This window comes from Salmo salar, chromosome 01 (assembly GCF_965601325.2).
Source record: "Salmo salar chromosome 01, fSalSal1, whole genome shotgun sequence".
Lineage (NCBI taxonomy): Eukaryota > Metazoa > Chordata > Actinopteri > Salmoniformes > Salmonidae > Salmo > Salmo salar.
In genome coordinates this window covers 122,137,372-122,157,500 of record NC_138291.1, presented here as the reverse complement: position 1 = coordinate 122,157,500, position 20,129 = coordinate 122,137,372, and the positions used below count along the sequence as shown (strand labels likewise).

Below are 20,129 nucleotides of genomic sequence, written 5' to 3'. Positions count from 1 at the left end.
CTGACAGTTACATTGCAACCTGACAACCTGACAGTTACATTACAACCTGACAACCTGACAGTTACATTACAACCTGACAACCTGACAGTTACATTACAACCTGACAACCTGACAGTTTACATTATAACCTGACAGTTACATTACAACCTGACAGTTACATTGCAACCTGACAACCTGACAGTTACATTACAACCTGACAACCTGACAGTTACATTATAACCTGACAATTACATTACAACCTGACAGTTACATTACAACCTGACAACCTGACAGTTACATTACAACCTGACAACCTGAGTTACATTACAACCTGACAGTTACATTACAACCTGACAGTTACATTACAACCTGACAGTTACATTGCAACCTGACAACCTGACAGTTACATTACAACCTGACAACCTGACAGTTACATTACAACCTGACAACCTGACAGTTACATTACAACCTGACAACCTGACAGTTTACATTATAACCTGACAGTTACATTACAACCTGACAGTTACATTGCAACCTGACAACCTGACAGTTACATTACAACCTGACAACCTGACAGTTACATTATAACCTGACAATTACATTACAACCTGACAGTTACATTACAACCTGACAACCTGACAGTTACATTACAACCTGACAACCTGACAGTTACATTACAACCTGACAGTTACATTACAACCTGACAGCTACATTACAACCTGACAACCTGACAGTTACATTACAACCTGACAGTTACATTATAACCTGACAGTTACATTACAACCTGACAACCTGACAGTTACATTAGAACCTGACAACCTGACAGTTACATTATAACCTGACAGTTACATTACAACCTGACAGTTACATTGCAACCTGACAACCTGACAGTTACATTACAACCTGACAACCTGACAGTTACATTATAACCTGACAGTTACATTACAACATGACAGTTACATTACAACATTACAGTTACATTATAACCTGACAACCTGACAGTTACATTACAACCTGACAGTTACATTACAACCTGACAGTTACATTATAACCTGACAATTACATTACAACCTGACAGTTACATTACAACCTGACAACCTGACAGTTACATTACAACCTGACAACCTGAGTTACATTACAACCTGACAGTTACATTACAACCTGACAGTTACATTACAACCTGACAGTTACATTGCAACCTGACAACCTGACAGTTACATTACAACCTGACAACCTGACAGTTACATTACAACCTGACAACCTGACAGTTACATTACAACCTGACAACCTGACAGTTTACATTATAACCTGACAGTTACATTACAACCTGACAGTTACATTGCAACCTGACAACCTGACAGTTACATTACAACCTGACAACCTGACAGTTACATTATAACCTGACAATTACATTACAACCTGACAGTTACATTACAACCTGACAACCTGACAGTTACATTACAACCTGACAGTTACATTACAACCTGACAGCTACATTACAACCTGACAACCTGACAGTTACATTACAACCTGACAGTTACATTATAACCTGACAGTTACATTACAACCTGACAACCTGACAGTTACATTAGAACCTGACAACCTGACAGTTACATTATAACCTGACAGTTACATTACAACCTGACAGTTACATTGCAACCTGACAACCTGACAGTTACATTACAACCTGACAACCTGACAGTTACATTATAACCTGACAGTTACATTACAACCTGACAGTTACATTACAACCTGACAGTTACATTACAACCTGACAACCTGACAGTTACATTACAACCTGACAACCTGACAGTTACATTACAACCTGACAGTTACAATACAACCTGACAGTTACATTACAACCTGACAGTTACATTACAACCTGACAGTTACATTACAACCTGACAACCTGACAGTTACATAATAACCTGACAGTTACATTACAACCTGACAGTTACATTGCAACCTGACAACCTGACAGTTACATTACAACCTGACAACCTGACAGTTACATTATAACCTGACAGTTACATTACAACCTGACAGTTACATTACAACCTGACAGTTACATTACAACCTGACAGTTACATTACAACCTGACAACCTGACAGTTACATTACAACCTGACAACCTGACAGTTCCATTATAACCTGACAATTACATTACAACCTGACAACCTGACAGTTACATTACAACCTGACAACCTGACAGTTACATTACAACCTGACAGTTACATTACAACCTGACAGTTACATTACAACATGACAGTTACATTACAACATTACAGTTACATTATAACCTGACAACCTGACAGTTACATTACAACCTGACAGTTACATTACAACCTGACAGTTACATTATAACCTGACAATTACATTACAACCTGACAGTTACATTACAACCTGACAACCTGACAGTTACATTACAACCTGACAACCTGAGTTACATTACAACCTGACAGTTACATTACAACCTGACAGTTACATTACAAACTGACAGTTACATTGCAACCTGACAACCTGACAGTTACATTACAACCTGACAACCTGACGGTTACATTACAACCTGACAACCTGACAGTTACATTACAACCTGACAACCTGACAGTTTACATTATAACCTGACAGTTACATTACAACCTGACAGTTACATTGCAACCTGACAACCTGACAGTTACATTACAACCTGACAACCTGACAGTTACATTATAACCTGACAGTTACATTACAACCTGACAGTTACATTATAACCTGACGGTTACATTACAACGTGACAGTTACATTACAACCTGACAGTTACATTACAACCTGACAACCTGACAGTTACATTACAACCTGACAACCTGACAGTTACATTATAACCTGACAGTTACATGACAACCTGACTCCATAATGTTTAAAGAAGGAAGTTCTACCAAATTCCCAAATTGTAAACTCTTGCCAGACATCACCTGAGACATTAATTGATGTTTGAACTTTTGATATAACCTCGTCATCAGAGATACGGATGAAAAAGTGTTATTTTGTCGTTTGCTCTTTGGGTTTTTTATTAGGATCCTCCATTAGCTGATGTGAAAGCAGCAGCTACTCTTCCTGGGGTCCACACAGAACATGACACATAATACAGAACATTAATAGACAAGAACAGCTCAAAGACAGAACTACGTAATAAAAAAAAATGAAGGCACACGTAGCCTGCATATCAATGCATACACACAAACTATCTGGGTCCAATAGGGGAGAGGCATTGTGGCGTGAGGTGTTGTTTTAACTGTTTTTATGAAACCAGGTTTGCTGTTTATTTGAGCAACATGAGATAGGAAGTTCCATGCAATACTGGCTCTATATAATACTGTACGCTTTCTTGAATTTGTTCTGGATTTTGGGGACTGTGAAAAGACCCCTGGTGGCATGTCTGAGTGGGGTAAGTGTGTGTAAGTTGACTATGCAAACAATTTGGGATTTTCAACACATGAACGGTTCATTCTGATGGGTTCTGATGGCTTTGCTCCTGCCAATACGACCTCAATAGAATAGGTAATTAAGGCATTGCTCAGCCTCTGAGTTTCCCAAATGGCAACCGATTACCGCTTTAGTGCACTACTTTAGGCCCATAGGACTCAACAGTAGTGCACTATATAGGGGATAGGGTCCCAAATATTTATTCCGTGTCCATTACATCTGGGGCTAATTAGACCTGGCCCAGCCAATCAGCAGACCTCGTTCTGACGCCACCTTTCTCTGTCTCACCGTGTCAGGGAATACTAGGCGATTAGCAGCTGCATCCCAGGCAACTAGTGTTTAATTAGCCTAGTGTTTAATTAGCATGTGGAGGATAAAGTATATAGAAAAATAAGAAAAGAAAAATAAAGTATATAGAACTGGTGAATGAAATGGAGGGGTGGGGGGCAGTGTAGCTGTATGAGTGAGGTCAATCACACTTCTTACAGTGACTAACACATTCAGAGATGATGCTGTGTTTTTTACAATGAAGTCAGTGCTAATCTAGGATCAGATCCTCATTGTCTATATAATCTGATTCACTGTGATCAAGAAGACAAAACTGATCTAGGATCAAGTCCTCCTTGTCTATATAATCTGATTCAGTGTGATCTAAAAGACAAACTGATCTAGGATCAGGTCCTCCTTGTCTATATAATCTGATTCAGTGTGATCTAAAAGACAAACTGATTGTAGATCAGCACACGGACTTTGAGACTCTTTGTGAATACAGGCTCAGGTTTGACTACTCACTGTGAGCATGTCATCACACTTCATGTCCGGTGTCTCTCCCTCTTCCCCTCTATTGTAGAACTTCCTGAAGAAGTTGAACGCAACCACCGTGTAGAGGTACACCACCACAGCCAGTAGTCCTACTGTCAGAACCAGCTGGGCAGGGAGAGAGAGAGAGAGAGAGAGGGAGGGAGGGAGGGAGGGAGGGAGACAGAGAGAGAGAGAGAGAGAGAGACAGAGACAGAGAGAGAGAGATAGACAGAGAGAGAGAGGGAGAGAGAGAGAGAGACAAAATATGAAAATATAAAACAATTAGAGTGTCATTTCCCCAAATTTGAAACCCTTATTAAAGGTTTCAAAGACCTCTCTGATGAGAATAGAAAAATATTTTGTTTAACAAGTAATACTTTTTCTTCTCAAAATAGTAGGGGGCAAAATTATTGTCATCCCTTGTTTTCAATAACTTACCTTATGAGGATAACGGCACTGAGCCGTTATGTTGTCGAACACATTGGGAGGGATATTAGACCATTCCTCCATACAGAAACGCTTTGCATTTATATCTATAGTCATCCAACTAACGTAAACGCCTTTATAATTATGAATAAATGGTGAATAATGATGAGTGAGAAAGTTGTAGAGGCATAAATATCATACCGCCCCAAAAAACTGCTGGTGAGAGGTTAGCATGTTTTAATGCTAGCCTTTTTAATGGTGCCGGTGAGAGGTTTGCATGTTTTAATGCTAGCCTTCTTAATGGTAACGGTGAGAGGTTAGCATGTTTTAATGCTAGCCTTCTTAATGGTAATGGTGAGAGGTTAGCATGTTTTAATGCTAGCCTCCTTAATGGTGACAGTGAGAGGTTAGCATGTTTTAATGCTAGCCTCCTTAATGGTAACGGTGAGAGGTTAGCATGTTTTAATGCTAGCCTCCTTAATGGTAATGGTGAGAGGTTAGCCTGTCTTGGGGTATGATATAAAATGCTAGCCTCCTTAATGGTAACATTAATGTAGAAGTGTTCAGAAACATATTCTAATCTCATTTAGAATAAAAGTGACTCCAAAATGACACAATACATTAGCATTCATTTATAATATTGAGCACCACATCATCTGAAACATCCAAAATAAACTGCAGATGCATCCAAGTGAATTTGTCCAAATACTATTGGTTCCCTAAAATGGGGGACTGTGTAAAAAGTGCTGTAAATTTTATAAACATTTCACCCGATATGGACATACTCGTAGAGTTTTGGAGTACAGAGCCGAAACAACAAGCTACAGTAACATACTGTATCTTTAAACACTGTATGTATCTACAGTTACATATTGTATCTTTAAACACTGTATGTATCTACAGTAATATATTGTGAATGTACCTACAGTAACATATTGTATCTTTAAACACTATGTATCTACAGTAAAATACTGTAAACACTGCATGTATCTACAGTAACATATTGTATCTTTAAACACTGTGTATCTACAGTAATATATTGTATCTTTAGTAAAATATTGTATCTTTAAACATTGTATGTATCTACAGTAATATATTGTTTCTTTAGACACTGTATGTACCTACAGTAATATATTGTATCTTTAGACACTGTATGTATCTACAGTAATATATTGTATCTTTAGACACTGTATGTGTCTACAGTAATATATTGTGAATGTACCTACAGTAACATATTGTATCTTTAAACACTGTATATATCTACAGTAATATATTGTATCTTTAGACAAGGTATGTATCTACAGTAATATATTGTGAATTATCTACAGTAATATATTGTATTTTTAGACACTGCATGTATCTACAGTGATATATTGCATCTTTAGACACTGTATGTATCTACAGTAATATATTGTGCATGTACCTACAGTAATATATTGTATTTTTAGACACTGTATGTATGTACAGTAATATATTGTGAATTAGTTACAGTAACATATTGTATCTTTAGATACTGTATGTACCTACAGTATTATATTGTGAATGTACCTACAGTAACATATTGTATCTTTAGACACTGTATGGATCTACAGTAATATATTGTATCTTTAGACACTGTATGTATCTACAGTAATATATTGTATCTTTAGATACTGTATGTATCTACAGTAACATATTGTATCTTTAGACACTATGTATCTACAGTAATATATTGTGAATTAGTTACAGTAACATTGTATTTTTAGACACTGTATGTATGTACAGTAATATATTGTATCTTTAGATACTGTATGTATCTACAGTAACATATTGTATCTTTAGACACTATGTATCTACAGTAATATATTGTGAATTAGTTACAGTAACATATTGTATTTTTAGACACTGAATGTCTCTACAGTAATATATTGTGAATGTACCTACAGTAACATATTGTATTTTTAGACACTGTATGTATCTACAGTAATATATTGTGAATGTACCTACAGTAACATATTGTATCTTTAGACAGTGGTTTGTAGAATACTACGTAAGTGCAGACATAGTGATAAAGTCAAGTGCAGAGACAGTACCTGTTTGCCGTTGTGTGTGACAGAAGACAGGATGGTACGGAGGGTCTTGAAGCCCATGGCGATGTCCAGGAGATGAGCAGCGAAGAAGAAGTTGTTATAGTGACCCAGGATGGACATGGTCATATACCAAGCCAGGTACAGGAACGACTGCAGGGGTCAGGTAGAAGAAGACGATGACGAAGAAGATGAAGAAGAAGAGTTAGAAATAGTGTCTGCTAAATGGCATATAAAATGTATTATTGTATATTAAATAAGCTGTTAAAGTTACTTAGCAGGATGAAATAAGTCTTTATTTACATTGTCTGTGAAGACGACTCCTAGTTTCCAGATCTGGTACTTCACATCAACAGAGTTTAATCTGTAACAGACCAGGAGAGACAGGAGAGAGAACACAACATCAACAGGATTGATGTTGGGGTGTATTTGTCATAGATTAGGCCTCCTGCTGCCACCATCCTGTACAGTGATTGGTCCTGCTGCCACCATTCTGTACAGCGATTGGTCATTACAACCATCTTCCAACTGAAACAGTTAAAACATTAGGAGAACAGCTTTCAAAAAAACACCTCTCACTATATTGGCTTCAGAGGAAGCTTCCTCCATATGAAAAACAGGGAGAGAGACAGATGCACATTTAGAAGGTGGAATTAGATGTTTTGGTTCTAAAGTGGTTCTAAAGTGTTCTCTCTAATGTAGAGTAAGCTTCCCCGTCTATGAGCTTAAATGATCTTAGTTCAATTCGTGGGCTTTGAATGGTCCAACAGGCACTGTCAGGGACACCCAAATCAAATTCAATTGTATTGATCACATACACATATTTAGCAGATGTAATTGCGGGTGTAGCGAAATGCACCCCCCCATCCCTCCAAACCCTCCCCCTCCCCTGTCATTTCTCCCCCATCACCACCAGCCGCCTACCCGGCTCTGTCCCCCCCAACCCCAGACTCACACTGCGGCTAACGAGCTGTCTTTCTTGGGTTTCTTCTTCTCGTGGGCGTCGCTGAAGTCCAGAGCAGCCTTGTCCATACCCAGCAGCTCACTGATGCGGTCATGGCCGTAGAACTCTCCATACTTATCCATCACCTGCAGGGAAAACCACACAGCTTTACTCAACTGTTCTAATATATTCTAAACCGGTTCTAAACAGGTTCTAAACTGGTTCTAAATATGTTGTAAACTGGTTCTAAACAGGTTCTAAACTGGTTCTAAACATGTTGTAAACTGGTTCTAAACATGTTGTAAACGGGTTCTAAATATGTTGTAAACTGGTTCTTAACAGGTTTTAAAGTGGTTCTAAATATGTTGTAAACTGGTTCTAAACAGGTTGTAAACTTGTTCTAAACTGGTTCTAAATATGTTGCAAACTGGTTCTAAATATGTTGTAAACTGGTTCTAAACAGGTTGTAAACTGGTTGTAAATATGTTGTAAACTGGTTCTAAACAGGTTTTAAATTGGTTCTAAATATGTTGTAAACTGGTTCTAAACAGGTTTTAAATTGGTTCTAAATATGTTGTAAACTGGTTCTAAATATGTTCTAAACTGGTTCTAAACTGGTTCTAAATATGTTTTTAAACTGGTTCTAAACTGGTTGTAAACTGGTTCTAAATATGTTGTAAACTGGTTTTAAACAGGTCACTGACGTAGAGCTAAACGTATATCATTGAGAGACTTCAGTGAATATGAATTCAGACCTACCTTCCTCTTCACAAACTTATCCCAGTAGTTGTTTGGAAACGATCTGAAAATCCAAAACCAAAGTACATTACATTACTAATCAACATCCTCCAAACAAAAACTATTATCCACAATGCTCAGTCTACACAGAGTACATTATCCAGCGATGGAATGGACTAACGAAAACAGTTTGTCATATTCATTCATTTCTCTATATCATTAGTATGCGATCAATAGGGCTGCAGGGTCAAAGCATCATCACTGCGAGACGAGCGTGATCGTTATGTTTGACATTTAAACATTTAGGAGGACAATTAGCCCAGCCTGTGGCCTCCGTGGACCCGGACCATGCTGTAATAGCTCTGCTGTAATAGCTGACTGAGTCCCAAACGGCACCCTAAACCCTAAACAGCGCACTCCTTTTGAGCAGAGCTGGTCTACAGTAGCGCACTAGGTAGGGTATGTGGTGCCATTAGGGAGGCTGTGATAACGAACTGAGCGGTAACTGTGAGCGGTAACAGGGGACTTACCCAGTGTTAATCACCAGTCTGTCCCACTGTCCTTTAATGTCGTCCTCCGACGGCTGCTCCGTGATGTAGAGACCGTCGAACTCCAGCTTCCTCGCCACCTCCTTCTCACGCTTGAAGATCACCAACGGGACCTGGTGGGTAAACAGGCACGGAGGAAGGGTTGGTCAGAGAGGTGGAGAACTGCACCTGGAGGCAGTAGAAACCTACCTGGAGGCAGTAGAAACCTACCTGGAGGCAGCATAACAGCAGAATACTACCTTGAGGCAGTAGAAACCTACCTGGAGGCAGTAGTAACAGCAGCATCCTACCTTGAGGCAGTAGGAACAGCAGTATCCTACCTTGAGGCAGTAGTAACAGCAGTATACTACCTTGAGGCAGTAGTATCCTACCTTTAGCCAGTAGTAACAGCAGGATCCTACCTTGAGGCAGTATTAACAGCATTATCCTACCTTGAGACAGTAGAAACCTACCTGGATGCAGCAGTAACAGCAGTATCCTACCTTGAGACAGTAGTATCCTACCTTAAAGCAGTAGTAACAGCAGTATCCTACCTTGAGGCAGTAGTATCCTACCTTTAGCTGGTAGTAACAGCAGGATCCTACCTTGAGGCAGTAGTAACAGCACCATCCTACCTTAAGTCAGTAGTAACAGCAGTATCCCACCTTAAGGAAGTAGTAACAGCAGTATCCTACCTTGAGGCAGTAGTAACAGCAGTACATTACCTTGAGGCAGTAGTAACAGCAGGATCCTACCGTAAGGCAGTAGTAACAGCAGTATCCTACCTTGAGGAAGTAGTAACAGCAGGATCCTACCTTAAGGCAGTAGTAACAGCAGTATCCTACCTTGAGGCAGTAGTAACAGCAGCATCCTACCTTGAGGCAGTAGTAACAGCAGTATCCTACCTTGAGGCAGTAGTAACAGCAGTATCCTACCTTGAGGCAGTAGTAACAGCAGAATCCTACCTTGAGGCAGTAGTAACAGTAATATCCTACCTTGAGGTAGTAGTAACAGCAGTATCCTACCTTAAGGCAGTAGTAACAGCACTATCCTACCTTGAGGCAGTAGTAACAGTAGGATCCTACCTTAAGGTAGTAGTAAGAGCAGGATCCTACCTTGAGGCAGTAGTAACAGCAGTATCCTACCTTGAGGAAATATGGAATCCTACCTTTAGACAGTAGTAACAGCAGGATCCTACATTGAGGCAGTAGTAACAGCAGAATCCTACCTTGAGGCAGTAGTAACAGTAAATCCTACCTTGAGGTAGTAGTAACAGCAGTATCCTACCTTAAGGCAATAGTAACAGCACTATCCTACCTTGAGGCAGTAGTAACAGTAGGATCCTACCTTAAGGTAGTAGTAAGAGCAGGATCCTACCTTGAGGCAGCAGTATCCTACCTTGAGTCAGTAGTAACAGCACTATCCTACCTTGATGAGGTAGTATCCTACCTTGAGGCAGTAGTAACCTATGATGCAGCAGAAGGAGATGACAGTGTGTAGGATGGCCAGGATACGCAGGGTGGGCTCCATGTACCCGGTGCTCTCCTCCAGCACAAAGTGAACAAACACAGGGCCCTGCTGGGGGTTTTGTGGGTCCTGGGGGTCACTACCCTCCATCACGGGGTCCCACCGCACACTGCTGCCTGCCCGGGGCCTTCTGCTCTCAGGCATCACTGCTGAGGAGGACGACACCTGGAGGAGGGTGAGGGGGAACAATAAACCATGGGCTCACTCTAAAATGACTATAAACAGTGAGTAGCTGGATCCTCATGAATATAATCTATAGAAAATGTATTACTAAAATATATATTGTTGGAGAGATCTATCCCCTCCAATGTTCTCCCCCACCCAGGAACCCTTCACCAGCAGCATCACCAGAGGTATCCATGGGGTGGTTAATAAACACGTAAAGCTAGCTACTTCCTACAGGTTGTGATTACCTTGTAGAAGAGGAGGATGAAGTTAATCGCGAAGGCCACAAACAGCGCCAGCATTCTCATGTTGTAGAAGTTCCGAGCAAAATAGTTCTAGAAAAAAAAGTCAAATCACAAAACATTGATGAGCTGTTTGTGAAGGAGAGTGTGGCTGATAGAGGGGGGTGGGGTGGCTGATAGAGGGGGTGGGGTGGCTGATAGAGGGGGAGGGTTGGCTGATAGAGGGGGTGGGGTGGCTGATAGAGGGGGTGGGGTGGCTGATAGAGGGGGTGAGGTGGCTGATAGAGGGGGTGGGGTGGCTGATAGAGGGGGTGGGGTGGCTGATAGAGGGGGTGGGGGGGTCGGGGGCTGATAGAGGGGGTGGGGTGGCTGATAGAGGGGGTGGGGTGGCTGATAGACGAGGTGAGGTGGCTGATAGAGGGGGTGGGGTGGGGTGGCTGATAGAAGGGGTGGGGTGGCTGATAGAGGGGGTGGGGTGGCTGATAGAGAGGGTGGGGTGGCTAATAGAGGGGGTGGGGTGACTGATAGAGGGGGTGGGGTGGCTGATAGAGGGGGTGGGGTGGCTGATAGAAGGGGTGGGGTGGCTGATAGAGGGGGTGGGGTGGCCGATAGAGGGGGTGGGGTGGCAGATAGAGGGGGTGGGGTGGCCGATAGAGGGGGTGGGGGGGCTGATAGAGGGGGTGGGGGGCTGATAGAGGGGGTGGGGTGGCTGATAGAGGGGGTGCGGGGCTGATAGAGGGGTTGGGGTGGCTTATAGAGGGGGTGGAGGGCTGATAGAGGGGGTTGGGTGGCTGATAGAGGGGGTGGGGTGGCTGATAGAAGGGGTGGGGTGGCTGATAGAGGGGGTGGGGTGGCCGATAGAGGGGGTGGGGTGGCCGATAGAGGGGGTGGGGTGGCCGATAGAGGGGGTGGGGTGGCCGATAGAGGGGGTGGGGTGGCCGATAGAGGGGTGGGGGGGCTGATAGAGGGGGTGGGGGGCTGATAGAGGGGGTGGGGGGCTGATAGAGGGGGTGGGGTGGCTGATAGAGGGGGTGCGGGGCTGATAGAGGGGTTGGGGTGGCTTATAGAGGGGGTGGAGGGCTGATAGAGGGGGTTGGGTGGCTGATAGAGGGGGTGGGTGGCTGATAGAGGGGGTGGGTGGCTGATAGAGGGGGTGGGGGGCTGATAGAGGGGGTAGGGGCTGATAGAGGGGGTGGGGTGGCTGATAGAGGGGGTGAGGTGGCTGATAGAGGGGGTGGGGTGGCTGATAGAGGGGGTGGGGTGGCTGATATAGGAGGTGGGGGGGTGAGGTGGCTGATAGAGGGGGTGGGGTGGCTGATAGAGGGGGTGGGGTGGCTGATAGAGGGGGGTGGGGTGGCTGTCTGTCTGTCTGTCTGTCTGTCTGTCTGTGTCTGTGTCTGTGTGTGTGTGTGTGTGTGTGTGTGTGTGTGTGTGTGTGTGTGTGTGTGTGTCTGTGTGTCTGTGTGTATCGTACCAGCAGCTTCCTCTGATAGGCGATGATTTTCTTCCAGAAGGCAGACTCCTGCATGTCATGCTCATCAGACTTGGAGGTGTGGTGCTGCCTCACTTTAGCTTTCGACTTCTCCTCCTTCCTCTTCTTCTCCTCCTTCCTCCTCTCCTCCTCCTTCCTCCTCTCCTCCTCCTCCTGCTTCTCTCCATCCACTCCCCTGGACGGCAGGAACAATCAGTTATTTTTTATTTATTTTATTTTATTTCACCTTTATTTAACCAGAGAACAAGTCCTTTATTCAACCAGGTAGGCTAGTTGAGAACAAGTCCTTTATTCAACCAGGTAGGCTAGTTGAGAACAAGTCCTTTATTTAACCAGGTAGGCTAGTTGAGAACAAGTCCTTTATTTAACCAGGTAGGCTAGTTGAGAACAAGTCCTTTATTTAACCAGGTATGTTAGTTGAGAACAAGTTCTCATTTACAACTGCGACCTGGTCAAGATAAAGCAAAGCAGTGTGACACAAACAACAACACATGGAATAAACAAAACATACAGTCAATAACACAATAGAAAAAGTCTATATACAGTGAGTGCAAATGAAGTAAGGAGGTAAGGCAATAAATAGGCCGTAGTGGCGAAGTAATTACAATATAGCAATTAAACACTGAAGTGATAGATGTGGAGAAGATGAATGAGCAAGTAGAGATACTGGGGTGCGAAGGAGCAAAATAAATAAAATAAATAACAGTATGGGGATGAGGTAGTTGGATGGGCTATTTACAGATGGGCTATGTACAGGTGCAGTGATCTGTGAGCTGCTCTGACAGCTGCTGCTTAAAGCTAGTGAGGGAGATATGAGTCTCCAGTTCAGTTAACAGAAGCAGCAGAGCGAGTGTTTACAGCTGTTTGTTGTTACATTCTTTTACATTGTAATAATATTGCTCTTCCATGATCAATTTAGTTTCATTATGTTCAACTGCTGTCACGTCCTGACCAGTAAGGGGTCATTTTGTTATTATAGTATGGTTAGGACGTGGCAGGGGTGTGTTTGATTTATGTGTCTTGGGTTTTTGGGTAATGTTCTATGTTGTCTATTTCTATGTTTGAATGTCTATTTAGTCTATTTCTATGTTCAGGTTTGGTTTGGCCTTCAATTGGAAGCAGCTGTTCTTCGTTGCTTCTAATTGGAGGCCATATTTAAGTAGGTTTTTTTTTTTGTCACTGTGTTTGTGGGTAGTTGTTCCATGTATAGCTGTGTAGCCTTACAGGACTGTTTTTCGTCGTTGTTTGTTATTTTTGTTAAAGTTTTAACGTTTATCCAAATAAATAAGGAAGATGAGCACGATACCCGCTGCGCCTTGGTCCACTTTTTACGACGCATATGACAACTGCCGTATTTCAGATGAACACACCAGAAGTAACAGAGGGGAAGTGGTACATACTCTGCTTTATCCGGCTCTGACTTGGCCTCCTTGGTTTCCTCAGTCCCTGTCCTCTCTTCCTCTGAAGGACTCTTAGCCTAAAACGTGCAGAAACGCACCACATCACAGAACAACAGCGAAAACCTCAAGGGGCAGAGCAGCCTTATCAACACAGAGCAGAAAGACTCAGTCGTGGTAATGTGTAGATAATGTGTTAGAGTGGTGGGAGTCCAGGCAGGGAGGGAGGGAGGGAGGGGGAGAGAGACACAAAGACAGAGTCGTGGTAATGTGTAGGTAATGTGTAGATAATGTGTTAGAGTGGTGGGAGTCAAGGCAGGCCGACACTATGGAGACACTAATGTCTCTTCCTGCTGGGAAAGCAATGGTCCAGGGAGGAGGGAGAGAGAGACAGAGACAGAGAGAGAGAGAGTGAGAGAGAGAGAGGGACAGAGTGAGACAGAGAGAGAGACAGAGTGAGACAGAGACAGAGAGAGAGAGAAGGGGTGGGCCGGTAAAATGACATTACCTGGTGCCTTCTTCTCAGTTCCGGGGACGGTGAGGTAGCGGGGACAGGAGAGGAGGGGACAGGAGAGTTAAGCAGATCAGTCAGACTGGCGTTGGGGTTGTGAGCAGTTATCTTATACTGTCCTCCTTCTCCTCTCGTCAGATCTAATCCAAAGATGTCTGAGAGGACTTCGGTCCCGTCCACAGGCAGGGCTAGATCCGCTAGCTCCTCCTCAGCTGAGGGTCTAGCTGAGAGCGCCTTCTCCCCCTCCTCTCGAACCTCATCCTGGGTTGGGTCAGGCATGTTGGCCAACAGGTCAGACACCTTCACAGGAGAGGAGAGGAGAGGAGAGGAGAGGAGAGGAGAGGAGAGGAGAGGAGAGGAGAGGAGAGGAGAGGAGAGGAGAAAGGAGATAGCAGTAACTTTATTTAAGAGATTCTCTGTTATATTTGTTTACTTTCAGCCAGTAGTTCTGAAAGCAGTGCCGCAGAGCCAAAAGTGGTCCCTGAAAATGGAGTACTACATCACATACACTATATAGACAAAAGTATGTGGACACCCCTTCAAATTAGTGGATTCGGCTATTTCAGCCACACCCGTTGCTGACAGGTGTATAAAATCAAGCACACAGCCATGCAATCTCCATAGACAAACATTGGCAGTAGAATGGCCCATACTGAAGAACTCAGTGACTTTCAATGTGGCACCGTTATAGGATGCCACCTTTCCAACAAATCAGTTTGTCAAATTTCTACCCTGCTAGAGCTGCCGCGGGCATCTGTAAGCGCTGTTATTGTGAAGTAGAAACCTCTAGGAGCAACAACGGCTCAGCCGTGAAGTGGTAGACCACACAAGCTCACAGAAGGGGACTACCGAGTGCTGGAGCGCGCAGCGTGTAAATATCGTCTGTCCTCGGGTTGCAACACTCACTACCGAGTTCCCAACTGCCTTGGGAAGCAACGTTAGCACAATAACTGTTCGTCGGGAGCTTCATGAAATGGGTTTCCATGGCCGAGCAGCCGCACACAAGCCTAAGATCACCATGTACAATGCCAAGCGTTGGCTGGAGTGGTGTAAAGCTCGCCGCCATTGGACTCTGGAGCAGTGGAAACGCATTCTCTGGAGTGATGAATCACGCTTCACCATCTGGCAGTCCGACGGAGGAATCTGGGTTTGGCGGATGCCAGGAGAACGCTACCTGCCCGAATGCACAGAACCCTGACCTATACCCCGTCGAACACCTTGAATGATTGTCTGAATTGAAATGCAGACAACGAGCCAGGTCTAATCGCCCAAAATCAATGCCGACCTCAGTAATGCTCTCGTGGCTACATGGAAGCAAGTACCTGTAGCAATGTTCCAACATCTAGTGGAAAGACTTCCCAGAAGAGTGGAGGCTGTTATAGCAGCAATGTTCCAACATATAGTGGAAAGACTTCCCAGAAGAGTGGAGGCTGTTAAAGCAGCAAAGGGGGGGACCAACTCTATATTAATACCCATAATTTTGGAATGAGATGTTGGATGACCAGGTGTCAACATACTTTTGGTCAGCTAATACACACCACACCAGCTAATATACACCACACCAGCTAAAACACACCACACCAGGTAATATACACCACACCAGGTAATACACACCACACCAGGTAATATACACCATACCAGCTAATACACAACACACCAGCTAATACACACCACACCAGCTAATACACACCACACCAGCTAATACACACCACACCAGCTAATATACAACACACCAGCTAATACACACCACACCAGCTAATACACACCACACCAGCTAATACACACCACACCAGCTAATACACACCACACCAGCTAATATACACCACACCAGCTAATATATACCACACCAGCAAATACACACCACAGCAGCTAATACACACCACACCAGCTAATACACACCACACCAGCTAATATACACCAAACCAGCTAATACACACCACTCCAGCTAATATACACCACACAAGCTAATATACACCACACCAGGTAATATACACCATACCAGTTAATACACAACACACCAGCTAATACACACCACACCAGCTAATACACACCACACCAGCTAATAAACACCACACCAGCTAATACACACCACACCAGCTAATATACAACACACCAGCTAATACACACCACACCAGCTAATACACAGCACACCAGCTAATACACACCACACCAGCTAATACACACCACACCAGCTAATACACACCACACCAGGTAATATACACCACACCAGGTAATACACACCACACCAGGTAATATACACCATACCAGCTAATACACAACACACCAGCTAATACACACCACACCAGCTAATACACACCACACCAGCTAATACACACCACACCAGCTAATACACACCACACCAGCTAATATACAACACACCAGCTAATACACACCACACCAGCTAATACACAGCACACCAGCTAATACACACCACACAAGCTAATACACACCACACCAGCTAATACACACCACACCAGCTAATACACACCACACCAGCTAATATACACCACACCAGCTAATACATACCTCACCAGCAAATACACACCACACCAGCTAATACACACCACACCAGCTAATATACACCAAACCAGCTAATACACACCACACCAGCTAATATACACCACACCAGCTAATATACACCACACCAGCTAATATACACCACACCAGCTAATATACACCACACCAGCTAATACACACCACACCAGCTAATACACACCACACCAGCTAATACACACCACACCAGCTAATATAAAGTACACCAGCTAATATAAAGTACACCAGCTAATATACACCAGCTAATATACACCACACCAGCTAATACACACCACACCAGCTAATACACACCACACCAGCTAATATACACCACACCAGCTAATACACACCACACCAGCTAATACACACCACACCAGCTAATACACATCCCACCAGGTAATATACACCACACCAGCTAATATACACAACACCAGCTAATATACATCATCTAATATACACCACATCATTTCATATACACCACACCAGCTAATATACACCACACATGCTAATATACACAACACCAGCTAATACACACTACACCAGCTAATATACACCACACCAACTAATATACACCACACCAGCTAATATACACCACACCAGCTAATATACACCACACCAGCTAATATACACCACACCAGCTAATATACACCACACCAGATAATATACAGTATACCAGCTAATACACACCACACCGGCTAATACACACCACACCGGCTAATACACACCACACTGGCTAATACACACCACACTGGTCTAATACACACCACACCGGATAATATACACCACACCTGCTAAAATACACCACACCAGCTAATATACACCACACCAGCTAATATACACCACACCAGCTAATATACACCACACCAGCGAATACACACCACACCAGCTAATACACACCACACCAGCTAATACACACCACACCAGCTAATACACACCACAACAGCTAACACACACCACACCAGCTAATACACACCACACCAGCTAATACACACCACACCAGCTAATACACACCACACCAGCTAATATACACCACACCAGCTAATACACACCACACCAGCTAATACACACCACACCAGCTAATACACATCCCACCAGGTAATATACACCACACCAGCTAATATACACCACACCAGCTAATATACACAACACCAGCTAATATACACCATCTAATATACACCACATCATTTCATATACACCACACCAGCTAATATACACCACACATGCTAATATACACAACACCAGCTAATACACACTACACCAGCTAATATACACCACACCAACTAATATACACCACACCAGCTAATATACACCACACCAGCTAATATACACCACACCAGCTAATATACACCACACCAGCTAATATACACCACACCAGATAATATACAGTATACCAGCTAATACACACCACACCGGCTAATACACACCACACCGGCTAATACACACCACACTGGCTAATACACACCACACTGGCTAATACACACCACACCGGATAATATACACCACACCTGCTAAAATACACCACACCAGCTAATATACACCACACCAGCTAATATACACCACACCAGCTAATATACACCACACCAGCTAATATACACCACACCAGCTAATATACACCACACCAACTAATATACAGTACACCAGCTAATACACACTACACCAGCTAATACACACCACACCAGCTAATATACACCACACCAGCAAATACACACCACACCAGCTAATACACACCACACCAGCTAATACACACCACACCAGCTAATATACACCACACCAGCTAATATACACCACACCAGCAAATACACACCACACCAGCTAATACACACCACACCAGCTAATACACACCACACCAGCTAATATACACCACACCAACTAATATACACCACACCAGCTAATATACACCACACCAGCTAATATACGCCACACCAGCTAATATACACCACTCCAGCTAATATACACCACACCAGATAATATACAGTATACCAGCTAATACACACCATACCGGCTAATACACACCACACCGGCTAATACACACCACACTGGCTAATACACACCACACTGGCTAATACACACCACACCGGATAATATACACCACACCTGCTAAAATACACCACACCAGCTAATATACACCACACCAGCTAATATACACCACACCAGCTAATATACACCACACCAGCTAATATACACCACACCAACTAATATACACAACACCAGCTAATATACACCACACCAGCTAATAAACACCACACCAGCTAATAAACACCACACCAGCTAATATACACCACACCAACTAATATACAGTACACCAGCTAATACACACTACACCAGCTAATACACACCACACCAGCTAATATACACCACACCAGCAAATACACACCACACCAGCTAATACACACCACACCAGCTAATACACACCACACCAGCTAATATACACCACACCAGCTAATATACACCAAAACAGCAAATACACACCACACCAGCTAATACACACCACACCAGCTAATACACACCACACCAGCTAATATACACCACACCAGCAAATATACACCACACCAGCTAATATACACAACACCAGCTAATACACACCCCACCAGCTAATACACACCCCACCAGCTAATAAACACCACACCAGATAATATACACCACACCAGCTAATACAAACCACACCAGCTAATATACACCACACCAGCTAATACACACCACACCAGCTAATACACACCACACCAGCTAATACACACCACACCAGCTAATACAAACCACACCAGCTAATATACACCACACCAGCTAATACACACCACACCAGCTAATACACACCACACCAGCTAATATACACCACACCAGCTAATATACACCACACCAGCTAATATACACCACACTAGCTAATACACACCACACCAGGTAATACACACCACACCAGCTAATATACACCACACATGCTAATATACACAACACCAGCTAATACACACTACACCAGCTAATATACACCACACCAACTAATATACACCACACCAGCTAATATACACCACACCAGCTAATATACGCCACACCAGCTAATATACACCACACCAGCTAATATACACCACACCAGATAATATACAGTATACCAGCTAATACACACCATACCGGCTAATACACACCACACCGGCTAATACACACCACACTGGCTAATACACACCACACTGGCTAATACACACCACACCGGATAATATACACCACACCTGCTAAAATACACCACACCAGCTAATATACACCACACCAGCTAATATACACCACACCAGCTAATATACACCACACCAGCTAATATACACCACACCAACTAATATAC

General features: G+C 43.3%; 1 protein-coding gene across 1 annotated transcript in view; it reads right to left on the bottom strand.

The window, feature by feature from the left end:
• Positions 1 to 20,129, bottom strand: part of LOC106613696 (ryanodine receptor 2) — a 1,296,826-nt gene that overhangs the window by 12,933 nt on the left and 1,263,764 nt on the right. Inside the window, 11 exon segments of the mRNA XM_082973418.1 lie at positions 4,233 to 4,367; positions 6,740 to 6,886; positions 7,037 to 7,097; positions 7,689 to 7,822; positions 8,436 to 8,478; positions 8,945 to 9,075; positions 10,391 to 10,633; positions 10,882 to 10,968; positions 12,350 to 12,542; positions 13,768 to 13,844; positions 14,273 to 14,575. Of these exon segments, the coding sequence (XP_082829544.1) occupies positions 4,233 to 4,367; positions 6,740 to 6,886; positions 7,037 to 7,097; positions 7,689 to 7,822; positions 8,436 to 8,478; positions 8,945 to 9,075; positions 10,391 to 10,633; positions 10,882 to 10,968; positions 12,350 to 12,542; positions 13,768 to 13,844; positions 14,273 to 14,575 (1,554 nt within the window).